Source organism: Myripristis murdjan, chromosome 6, assembly GCF_902150065.1.
Source record: "Myripristis murdjan chromosome 6, fMyrMur1.1, whole genome shotgun sequence".
In the NCBI taxonomy this organism is placed as follows: Eukaryota; Metazoa; Chordata; class Actinopteri; order Holocentriformes; family Holocentridae; genus Myripristis; species Myripristis murdjan.
In genome coordinates, this window is record NC_043985.1 from 3,362,548 (window position 1) to 3,375,722 (window position 13,175).

At 41.3% G+C, this 13,175-nt stretch overlaps 1 protein-coding gene across 1 annotated transcript in view; it reads right to left on the minus strand.

Annotated features, from left to right (window-relative positions):
* pik3c2a (phosphatidylinositol-4-phosphate 3-kinase, catalytic subunit type 2 alpha) overlaps positions 1-13,175 on the minus strand; it is a 57,855-nt gene that overhangs the window by 30,056 nt on the left and 14,624 nt on the right. Inside the window, exons 3-4 of the mRNA XM_030053423.1 lie at positions 8,289-8,386; positions 6,227-6,387 (exon numbers count right to left, since the gene is read on the minus strand). Coding sequence (XP_029909283.1) covers positions 6,227-6,387; positions 8,289-8,386 — 259 coding nt within the window. The remainder of the gene's footprint in view (positions 1-6,226; positions 6,388-8,288; positions 8,387-13,175) is intronic.

A 13,175-nucleotide genomic window follows, 5' to 3' on the forward strand; every position in this document is an offset into this window, starting at 1 on the left:
GGCCACCCTGACATATTTTGACATGCTCGCGTTTCACTTCAAATCAGACCTGGCCACTAATCAAAGGAATTACACTGGTGTCGTGTGTAACAATATTGAAATGGAGAGGGGATTTGAGGTCAGCTTTAGGTGTTTGTGTATGCTCCAGAATCTGATGTGTCCGGCCTGGGACGGCCTGGCCTTACACAGCACAGATCATTTTGCTCCTACAGAGGGTTTTGGCACGCTCTTTAGTTCGCCTATGTGCACACACAGGGAGATACAAAGGTACATACAGACACAGAGAATACACATCTCAGCTTCACTTGATACGCGCACAGGCACACAAAGACACGCACACTCACACATACACAGGGAGGGAGAAAGACCACCCCTGGCTCCAGCAATAACAAGCCCCCACCCTGCAGTGGAATGGTGGGTCTTTTCTTACTGCTTAGACCAGCGGCTGTAGGTTCAGAACCAGAGGATCCTGGGGGGAGGTAGGGAGTGTTTTGAAACAAAGCAGTTGGACTGGCCACACCTCATTTTGTAAGCGCTCTGAGGTGGGTGAGGGAATTCCCAGTGTGGCATTTTTGAGGGCAGCAGTTCAAAGGCAAGAAAATTCCTCTGTTGCATGTTCTCACTATTTCGCACATGGTTATGGATGATGTTGGGGGGGGTGAGGGCAAATATGGGCAAAGGGGGCACACTAACACACAGATGGGTGATCACGTGCATGCACATACATTGCAAACACAGTCATACACACAACACGATACACTCTTGAGGACTGGGGATGAAGGCAGGATGTTAAGTAGAACTACCACAACAGCTCTGCACGACAGCCACAGCCTAACTCACTAGCCAGAAATACCAGCCAATGAGTAACTCCTGATACAGGGCTCAGGTCCAATCAGGTTCCAGCATGGCGCACCATACATGACGGGAGGCCTGGTGAGGGCAAAGCAAAAGCCAGAAGTTGCTCAGCAAGAGTTACAGCCACAAGAACAACAAGCACGGTTAAGACATAAAAAGAGGAAGGATTTAATTCCCCATTGACTCACAAGGCAAACAGTGTGATTTCTGCTTCTGTGACACGCTTAGCTGTCAATTAGACCAAGAGGTGACAAAGAGATGAAGTGAAAACAACAAAATTAGGCCAGAACGTAAGCTAGTAGAGGAGATGTTTTTAAAGATTTAAATTCATGTATAACCCTTAATTATGCCACTAAAGCCTCAGTGTGTGGGTCCCTTATCCAAAATGTGTATTCCCTGCATTCCCATCCTTTGAACTCAAAACCGCCTGCACGCAATGCCACATCTCATAAGCATGTCGTCCCAGGGAAATGATGCAAGCACCCTTGGACCAAGCAGTAATAAGATGCATCACCCGTCCAAGTTTAGACCAAACTGAAACAGTGGGGTCTGAAAATAAAATCTGAATTTAAAAAAATGACATTTAATTACAACTTGTTCATCAGGTTAATGAATTATAATGCATCCAACCAACAAGGACAGCCCAATCCATAGTCTTCTTTCATGGATTTCATTTTGTGTAGAGTGATATGTATTGTAAACTACCTACTTTATGTCCTGCACTGAGGAGTTTTGTTCTCTTTACCATGCATGAATGTATTTACGTTATTGCGTCCTGCAAATTCCTGCACATTTACTGTACTTGGAGAATGATTCCTGGAGTGACTCGGAGAGCTGCAGCCAGTGGAGTGACAGAGATTGTGCCAGCTTTTTTTTGCCTTTACTTCTGAGGTAAGAAGTGAAAGCGAGACAGTTTGCTCCTCTCCAACAATCTCTCAGCCGCCAGACAAGAACCTGAGCCAAGTTCCCAGCGTTTCTTCCCTCTCTCATTCTCCTTACACCTTTTCCCTCATTCACTTTTTGTTGAAGCATCTCCTTTACACTCGCTCTATATTTCTTATTTACCCTTTTCCATCCATTGTTCTCCATTTCTACATAATTCTTGCATTCCCTCTTCTTTGCACCTTTCAGCCTCTTCCCTACTCAAAATAACTCTTCATACACCCTCTTTCTTTGCATGTCTGCTGATGCACGCAATTCTTGTTTTTCCTCTCTCTCCCCCTCTGTATTTCTTCTTGCTTCTTCCTCTCCACTCTTTCTCAGTACTTCTTTTTCCCTCTCTCCCTCCATTGCCCTTCCTTGGCCACAGTATGTAAGGAATCCCCAGAAGCTTAGCGGTTCACAGCCAAGCCCTGGAAGAATCAGCCGTCCTCCTTTTTCCTCCTCTCTTCTACAGACAGATAAAGAGATGCAACAGTAGAATGACAGTGGCAATCTTTCCATCCCGCAAGCAAGCCAGTTTTATGCACTTTTGAAACGTGGCAAAAAATAAAATGCAAGATAAGAGTGTATCCATAATCATGGTTGAACTGGATAAAAAAAATATTCTTTTAGACATGATTTACACCTGCATCTCATATCCAGATTGTATATCATGGCTTTGCCGGAACACATTTTCACCTGGTATTAATATGAACCAATCAAACGATATTGCACACGTCACATGTTTTTAATAGTTTTTTTTTTTTTTTAGATGTTGACCACCCAAATTTCTACATATGCACGCCTGCGCATTTGCTGGATGTGGACCAGGTCTTTTACTACTGCTTTTACTCGTCTGTTGATTATGGTCACAAAGCTGCCCAGACCACCTCTGGAAGTGGTTTAGGCAGTCCCTCCTCAAAGTGTCTTGGCCGCAATTTACATTTGTTTTCTTATGTGATCAAGCACTATCCAATTGTCAGGTCTTGGCTCGTCTTGGTCATATCTTCACCATATTTTATGCCTTGAAGCACAGAGAGACACAGTTTTAAATAATGTAATGCAACACTGAATGGCACCACAACAGGTGAGTGATGACAGGTATGACATTCTGGAGGTTGTGGTGGACAGATATTTTACAAAAAAACATTTCAGAGTGGCTAAATCTAGTTTTTGATTGTTGTGAAATGAAATAAGCCATTCATTAGGATGAGCATGCAAAGCCTAGAGGCTCCTGACTGTTGAACAATGAAAGTGCTACAATACAATACAACAGACTTATAATAATAATAAATTCAAACAGCGTCTTTAGGCTGGCGCCAGATAGAAGTTGCTTAAACAGCAGGAGGTTGTGAGAGGGAGTCAATGCAAGAAAGAAAAAAAAAAAAGAAAATAGAGAGAGAGTAGGAGAGAGAGAAAGAGAGTGAAGGGGGAAGAGACAGAGAGAGAAAGAGGGATAGAACAAGAGGAGAATGGTGCAGTTCCCATGTGACACATTAATGCGGATGGTGTTTGAGGGTGATGGCGAGGTTGAGACTCCTAAGAGGAAAACAGAGAGAGAATGAAAGAGATGGAGAGATGAGAGGAGGGAAAAGAATTTGAGAAAGGAGGAGGGAGACAAAGAGAAAAGAAAGACTCAAGGAGAGATAAAGAGTGGGATAGAAAGGGAGCGAGAGAGAAGGAAAAGGTGAAATGGGAGGACAAAAGGCAAAGAAAGGATGAGACAGATAGAGAGCGAGAGAGAACAAGAAAGTGAAAGAGGAATATCCCCCTTCATCCTCTTCTCTCTCTCTCTCTGTCTCTCTCTGTCTCTCTGTCTGTCTCTGTCTGTCTCTGTCTGTCTCTGTCTGTCTGTCTCTGTCTGTCTGTCTCTCTCTCTCTCTTTCTGTCTGTCTCTCTCTCTGTCTCTATGCTTTGGGGAGAACTGAGGCCCATTGTTCCTGGGAGCAGATCTGAGTCCAACCAGAGGAATCCAAACACTGACTATGTGGGTCAACACACTCCTGGCAACATAGGAAGTCAACCAGGAAACAGCAAAGTAGACAGCAGGCTGGGAAATGAGGAAGTGAACAAGCAAAGTACCAGGGAACTGACCTGGGAAACTGGGATTGAATGGAGAGAAAACGGGAAGTGCGGGAACAGGGAGTGAACTAAGGCTTAATATAGGAAACTGCAGGGAGAGAAGGACTAGGATGCAGAATGAGGAAAGCAGGAAATGAATTTCCTGGGGTCATCAGTGTTGAACTGTGACGTTGTATCTTGTGTGTATGGACTGGGTCAGTAGGGCAATTGGTTCCTGACATGCAGACAACACAGACACACAGAGGGAGTGCTGAGGACAGTATGGGCTGATAGCAGCTTTAAAGGGATGGTAATATAAATGCAAATTTTCCTTATTTTTTATTGTAATCATTGGGTATATAAAATATCCTCAGACTGTGAGAATCTGAAGTCCTTTCTATTCGAAGAGAGGCCTATCATTTGATTTCACCAGAGTCAAACAAGCAGTTTTGCTGGCGCTTAAAAACTACTGTCACATGTAAGAGTGGAGTGATCAATCAGAACAAAACCCGCTTTTATTTCTCCCAACCTTGTTTGATTGATTCTTCAACGGCACCTGTTATCCTACTAGGCTAAAAAAAAGTAGCAACAGTAACTGTTAGCCTGTTAGCATAGCAGCATATTTTGTGCTGTTCCTGGATATAAATCCACCATTTTACCCACAATTATGTTACAATCTAATGTTATATCAGAGAGGCAGTCAAAGCTCTTCAATCTGATGTGGAGCTTTGGGTGGTGATGTTGTCAGATGTGGACTTTCTCACATCAAATCTTCTACTGCAAGCCTCCAAAGTGGAAGTTTTTAGCAAGCGAACTCTGCAGCAATGTCAGCTATGAAAACATCAGTTAACTTATTGTTGCAGTGCTCGTTCAGTTCCACCAAGCAGGATGTTTTCACTTTGCTGGACAGCTGGTTGGTCTTATCAGGGTCCAGACAATATTGTTAATCTACCGGAAAACTAAAGCCCCCCAGCCCTGCTGGAATATTTTACTGTAGAAAATGCAGCCCTTAAAACTCTTGCTATTTCTTTATTATTTTATTACAATTACTGACTTTTATGAATTCTCGGATTTTGGTGGAAAATAAAGATAGTAATCGAGAATAATACTAAAGAGAGGTAGTAAAGTGAATATTAAGATCCATTTGGGCTTTTATGGGTGAGCAAATACTGTATATTGATATCAAATAACAAATTACCATCTCTATGCGTCATCATGTATGAAAATGGAGCTGGTTAGTGTAGACAAAGCAACTGTTCAATATGATTGACACAAAGAGAGAAACAGGCCCAAACACATCACCAGACAGAAGGTGCATACAGGCAAATACACACACACTCACACACACACACACACAGTGGCCTACTGCCGACCCTCGGGGACCCAGACAGACAGAAGTGAACTTGGTCACACAGTTGGGATTATACTTCAAACACAAAAGACTGCTCTTGATTGGCTGCCAGCCTCCAGGGTGCTTGGCCTCAGATGCCAATACAAATGTCAGTCAGAGTGTAGTGGTGGCTGCAGTGGTGTGTGTGTGTGTGTGTACGTGTGTGTGTGCAGCATTGGGCAGGTCAGACAGTTTGGCATTGGACAGGCCATTCTAGAGGGGCGGGGATTATGAACAAGGGGTAAGCCAATCAATTCTCCACAAACCCAGGAAAGGAAACCAAAAACCCTCATGTGCCCATGACACACAAAAAACCACAGTCCCATTTTCCCCAACATGGCTATTCCAGGGTGAGGGCACAACCTTTACTGGTGTGGAAAAGGAACGTGCTGTACTTCCCACGGCAGAAAAAAAAAAGAACTCGAAAAAGAAAAAAGGAGGTGGGGGAAAGGTGGGTGGGGTGTGGATGAAGGAGCAGAGCTTGGCAGCTGTGAATGCCGTTTCCTCCTTCGGAGTTCTTGTTCTTATCTACAATCTGAGCGCCTCACTCTTAAAGGCAAAGGAATTTTCTTTTTGCCCTGTTTTAAAGGCAAGCTGCAGGGTTAGTGCATTGGCTGTACAGTAGATTCTCTCTGCTTCTCCTCTCATAATAATTATCTCATCTTCGGACCAAACTCTGACCTCGCTGGCTGCATTACAGTTGGACATAAATGAAAGGCTCATGAAAGTATCCATTAAAGACATGTCACTTTCTTCCATATGTTAGGATATCTGCACAACACTGTGTTTAGGAGGTAGTCAGAGGAACTGTTTTAATTGTTTTTTTTTTTTTTTAAAACCATATCGTTCAGCCTTAATCTTTAGTTATTTTCCATATGTTCTTGTGTTGAAATTGTTGGCTGTCTTATGCTAAATACCCACCCTTTGCTCTATTCTTATATCCTATATTTCTTTACTTTATTTTACCAAATTCTTCACAGGAATCCAGATGTTGCTTACCATCACAGGTAAAGGTTACGGGCTGCTGAGATTCGGATATCTCAATGGAAACCTTGACAGTGAAGCCACTGTCACCTCCGCCGTCCTTCTGAGCAATGACGGGGCTGAGGACATAGCCGGGGTTGGTGGACACATCATCGTGAGGGAACCTGGAGCGCAGGCTGGGTAACAAAAAAAAAAAAAAAAAAATCACAACAGAGTCAGTGAGTATGACATTATTTAATTTATCACTGTGTTACTTTACATTGCTGCTTGTTTGTAAACAATAATAATACCCGTGAGCATTTTCTTGGTGATTACAGATGCAACTCTGAGAAATCTCATGCCTATTGCAGTATGTAGTACCCATAATCATAGTAAAAATATCTTAATTGTGTCATACTGTAAAACAGTTACCAATGTACTGTCTAAGAGGTTTTCCTCAACGTCTGGGTTTGATAGTCAGCGTTGCCTAATGGCCCAGGGCCAGTAAGATGTGGACTTAGGCCAGTGCCCAAAAAATGTTACGCATCAAGTAAAAGCCAATCTAAAGGCAACAGAGTCATTGAGGTGATAATGAGTCAATCCTCCAAAAAAAACTGTAACCTGAAGGGGGAGGGAGGGGATTACTCGGTTGACAGTGACAGTTGTGTACTGTGCAGCACAGTATGGGGATAACAGGAGTGCTAGAAAGAAGACAAATGAGACAAGGATATACACTACTCACAAAAAGTTTGGGATATTCGGCTTTCGGGTGAAATTTCAGGATGAAGCTAAAATGCATTATAACCTTTACAGGTGAACTTAATGTGACCTTCTGTAAACTTTTGAATGCACATGTCCAACTGTTCAATGTTTCAGTACTTTTTGCACAAGTTGCTGTTCTCTAACAAGGAGCTTAACGGCAAAATTCACAGCATGAGACGTCGTTGTCAAGCTGTAATTGATGCTCAAGGGCACATGACAAGTTATTGACACTGACATTTTTTGTTGTGGTATATCCACCACTGTTGTTGGCTTTTGTTTCAAGAAATTGTTTGAGATGAGGAAATCACCAGTGTATGCTTCTACTTAAATGCCCTACTTTCATGATATAATATCACTGTAGCGTGAACTTTTTGTATTTTCCATAAATTTCACCCAAAAGCCAAATATCCCTAACTTTTTGTGAGTAGTGTATATAGAAAACACACAAAACCAATTAAAAACATTTACAGTCAGTTACAAACACACCGATCAGGCTATGAATACACATCTGCAATTCACCATTTCTACTGTTGGCTTGGATGGCTGGGACAGATTTAGATGATTATGCAGCCTATTTTTGTCATTCATTTTGCATCTATATCCTTACAGGATTCCAAGTTACATTTCATTACAAACGATGCAGAGTTCCTGTTGACCACCAGGCGAGGGGGGAAGTTGTTGGGCAGATAGTGGGCGTTGCCAGTATTACTGTAATGAAAATGGATTCCCAGAGTGCAGCTCCATCACTGCTCCACCCAAACTAACTACTGGAGAGAGAGATTCTGCACAGGCAAGGGAACAGCACAGTGGCAAAACATGCAATTATGTGTATGTATGCATGCATGCACGCACACGCATGCACACACAAACACAGTGTTGCAAAGTGGGATAAAAAGGGGAATTTGCTGAAGACTACAGTTGCCATAGGAAATGCAAAAAAATGTGGTCAGTCTTTTCTACATGGCTTCTTTTTTTTTTTAAGAGATCTAAAAAATGTTGGGATGGAGAGAAATTCAGATGCTGATAATTTTACTCTACTTTAACAAAAAACCAAAATATTCTGTGACAAGCCATTTGAATCTGATTTTACATAAAACGCCATTTATTAAAGGCAGAATGATGGGATTTTCCAATTGCGGTGTGTAAACACAACATACACAGCTGAGTTAAGTTCATAAAGCACTTTGGCCAATTTGTGTTGTTTTTATATGAGGCACAGATATAAATTTGACTCAACCTCTTTAAGGTTGCAGATTTGCCTCTTTGCTCAGACAGACTCATTTGTTTCATGTAAGGAAAACACACTGGGTGTATGGCTGCAGAGGACGTGTCTTACGTCGCTACGTCTTCACAGAAGGTGACAACTTCCAGGTTCTGTGCTTCTTCATCCTCCAGGGCGGCACGCTTTGTCACACCTCTTCCTTTTCCCTTATCCTGCAGGAGCACAGGTCACCAGGGACACACACACACACACACACACACACACACACACAGAGTCAGGAATACACAAAAATACATACATAAAAGTCCATGTTTTCAGTGTTTAGGCAAAGCCTGATAAAGATAGGCAACAAAGAAAAGCAGTCTGTGATCGTTTAGTGTGTGTGTGTGTGTGTGTGTGTGTGTGTGGTCATCATCCTTCAGGGTTTTACTAATCAAGTCTAGTTTTTTAGTTTATGTTGCATGTCCACCCTATATGGACGTCATGAACCAGTTAAAAGTTTGAGCGGCTGTGGGCCGCTGTGCTTAACAACTTTCCTGTGATTTGTGTGAAGGGACTGTCAAACAAGGCGAGAAGCAGTTTTATTAAAAACACCTCAGAGCTATGAATTCTACTGAGTGAATAAACATGTCAGCAGGGGCACAGGCTAAAACAAAAAGAAACACACACACACACACAGACTTGCAAGAGTTGTAAATCTCTATCAGCCTCTTTCGTGCACTGACAAAGGCGTCATACATTCATTTTTAATGTTTTTTTTCTTAAATATTGATTAAAATTAATCTCACACACACAATGTCACTGACTCACACACTCCTGGAGCTGGTTTGTGATTGTTTCTGAAATGTGTTTAGTAAGCTGGAAAGGACAGAGTTGTGAGAGATGTAAACCTGTTTCTAAATTTCTCTTGTATTGTCAAATATGCTTCATGATACATGTAAAATCTTTTATTTTTGAAGTCAAATTCTTTGATTAAATCTATTTCTCACACACACAAACATTCCATGAACTGAGCTGCAAGAGTTGCAAATCACTTTCTCTTTTTCTCTTTCTCCCACTCACACACACACACACACACACACACACACACACACACACACACACACACACACACACACACACACCTCTGAGACAGCTCCCTAAGGAATTGCTCTAAGAGATTCCTGGAGTCAGGCTCGCTGCCGGGACCTGGCAGTAACACTCTGCTTTCTCCAGCTGTCTGACTGCCAGCAGCCAAGGAATGTGCTTCCTGTTGCACAGGAAATGAGAAGTGAAAGGGACCCGCCCCTTCCAGAGCCAGGCTCACGGCTGTCTGCAAAAATGCTCAGTCATGGGTTGGAAATCTGACTGGAAATCTGTGACTCTGACATCACTCCCCACTTGGAGAGAGAGGGATGTGAAGGAAGCAAAGGGGAGGAGGGGAAGAAAAGCGAGAGAGGGCAAAAGAAATGTTTGGAATGTCATAATAATAGTTTGCTCCTCCCCTCTGAGACTTCTGGGAGATTTTGAAAGTTTTTTTTAATGATTGTGTGTGAGTGTGTGTGTGTGTGTGTGTGTGTGTGTGTGTGTGTGTTTGGAGGGGGTAGGGCTGACTATTAATGTGTAACGACTATCAAAGGATAAAACTATGAAGCCATCTCTAAGGTTGTTTCACATCAGCCTTGTTGAGCATCAAATGCTTTCACAGAGCATGTGGAGCTGCACAATTAACCATGCATAATGGTGTTTAGCATTCTGTAATTCCTATTCATAATTATAGGTTACAGAATCTACAGAATATTTTATAGATACTATAATTTCTAATAAAGTCTGTGACACATTTTCTGTAACTAATAACTACACTTATAGCAGCTATACATTCAGTTTTCACAATGTACAGTAATAGAAAATGGGTTGAGAAGTATTTTAGAGTGTATTATATTAACAGTATGAAAGGTAAACGTGTGTAGCTGTGTGGATTTGACTGTAAAACCTTATAATTTCACCTGTTCGTATTCAAACAGTAGTATGCAATCATTGTTCGGTACCAACTAATCCTATGGACACCTGCCTCAGACAGGCCATGTTTTTGCAGTTTTGTTTAGGCACACAGGAGGAGAAAGAGATCCAAAGTGAAAGTACTACAAATGACATCAATGTTACTATCGCAACATTATTGTTGCCAGACTTTGGGAGGGGCCAGCCCTAAAAATCTGAATGCATATGAGACATCTCATGTGATGTCAGTCTGTTGTGTTATGAAAATCTATGGTTGCACGATCAGGGTTCAGCATTCAACCAAGTGTAGCCTGGCTTGGTTTTATATGTTTTTATTTTGACAACATCTTTGGAGCAAAGATGTTGATAATTGGCATTCAGAAGTATTTATATTGAATATTTAATAAAACTAAATATCTTTGCTTTCATTTATATGCAAACAAAAAAACCACAGCAGGCTTATCCTCAGTAGTGAAACATCTCACTTGAAACATTCTCATTTGAAATGCCATTTGTAGCTCAAAACAGTTTGTATAAATTGACTGTTTGTATAAAATGCACAAATGGGATGAAATCGTTTTGCCCCTCAGATTGTTAAGGCCATGTGATCATGAAACCCAGAAAATTAATCATTTATGCCATAACCATGCAGCCTGGAGACCGCAGACCTCTTTGTTGAGAGCAGCGAGCTGACCTGACATAACACCAGAAGATAGAAATCTGTAAGTCAGCATGGAGCTGGGAAAGGAGGCCAAGCAAGACGAAAAACCACCTGCATCTCACAGCGAAGGAGGGAGGGAGGTCAGAACAAGAGAGAGAGAGAGCAACAGAATACCCAGTGTCAAAATCCCAAGCTATACAATATGTATATGAGCAAGTACAATATGTCATAGAGGAAGTCATGCTGCATTTTTCTTTGAGACAAACTTGTTATGTTTCCAAACTTTTCAAGACTGGGAGACCGTGCTTTTCATTTTCTATACTTCAAAATTTTGCAAGTCTGCATTGGAACCCTGAATAAAGACAAGAAACGTCAAAGAGAAAATGAGAGTGGCAAAGACAGAGAGAAGCAGAGTGGGATGGAGAGAGACGGCAAAAAAGAGAAAACTAAATGAAAAGAGAGTGAGATAAAAAAAAAACCCACAGGGTAAAAGAAAGAGAGACAAAGTTAGGGAGATACAGAATGAGCAAGAGACAGAGGAACATGAGAAAGACAGAGAGAGAGAGAGAAAGCGCATTAGTGATGTTTATGTTTTGAGTCAGGATCGTTTCATCAAAAACAAACACACCAAGATAATCCAATGAGGCTGTGTTAGCTGACCCTTCGTCACGCTACACAACACACACACACAACACACACACACACACACACACAGCAGGCTGTACAGCGGGACAGGCCTCTCTTTGTTTCTCTCTGTCTGTTTTATTGGAGCTCCTGGTGCCTGAAGGCATTGAAATGGCTTCATATGATTCACACGTTGACAAATCCTTCATCCTGTGTCTCTGCCTTCACTCTTATCAGCCTGGCTGGGAATGCTCCCCACTCCTGTGCTCTGCTCTGCAATGTGACGGCTTTTAGCTGGCACTGACCGATTTCCTCGACAAGTCGGAGGCATCTAGAGGCAGCTGACTTTTAGACATTAATCAAATTTCAAGCACATTTATGGAGATGGACACCAACAAAAAGTGATACAACAGTACAATCTGCATTCAAAATATAGTTTACACATTGTTTTTCTTAATATCATTTGTACTGAATTACATCAACACGTCTTATTCAAGAATACAGTATTTAGAACTGATAGTAGAAACAGATCTTTCAAGAATTGCTCGTATTTTACTTAACTTTCCTGTGTCCTGCTAAAAAACTATCTGCTCCTGACCCATTTTCCTCAGAGCGATCAATAAAGTTTCATCTAATACTATGGTTTTCAAAAATTTTCAGCCCTTTGTTTTTCTACACACAGCAAATTTATCCATCTTTAAAAGGATTGACTGGTGGGATAATAATAGCTTGTAGTCATTTTCAAAGTCAAACAACTCAGCATTGTGGTGAGCTCCTCAAACTTTCACAGAATGCATTTTTTTTTAAATTTGTAAAAATATACAAATTGTCAAAAACAATTATTCCATACTTTCAAAACCTGCTGAGAGCTGTGAATAATCGTTCCTGAAAAATGTCTGTGCTGGCAAGATTTTAAGTGGGGGTGTCCTTGGGGTCCTAGATTACTAAGTGCTGAACAATTTTGAAACAATTAACTCAAAATTAAAACAAATTATCACTTTTTGTAAGTATAGGAAGACACTCAACTCTATAGTTGACCAGAAACTTCAGTTGATTACATTTTCCCCTAAATGGATGTAGACTGTTTTAGAAATCTGCTCTTCATCTGCAGCTTGTGTTGAAGAAAGAGACTGAGCCTCAGTCAAAAGCACAGAAACCCAGCAGTCTGCGGTTAGACCAGGGTCTGGGATAAACCCAGATCCACAGGATTTACCTAGGCTTTAGGAGTGGTTTAGGTGGTAACACCACCGGGGGGGGTGGATTTGTGCAGTTATTGGAGGTTGATGACTGACCATTTTCCACCCTGCTGCCTCTGGTCACTGTAAGATTCTGTTATCCAAACCAATCTCAGCTTGTCATTTTGATTTGTTGTTGTTTTTGTTCTTTTTTGCTGTAGTTTTGTTTGTTAAGTTGTTAGTTTAGCTTTTTTCTTGTTTCTGTTTCTTTTGCGCTTTTTATTATTACAAATTAGTGCTATTTTGTAATAACATCACTTCTATCACAGAGCTAATAGGCTAAGCAATACAACTACTTTAGAGGCAACTGGAAGCCATTACGAAATATATTTTCTGGGGGAAAAGGGATAGTAAGGTAATTTATGTTTCATACTGTAACAGCTACATTATTTTTTACACAACTGCATTAGAAATGCATTAGAAATAAGTGAAGTGAATATTGTCACCAAAATTTGTGGCAATCCACCAATATAGATTTGGAGATAAGCCTCTGGACCAAACTGC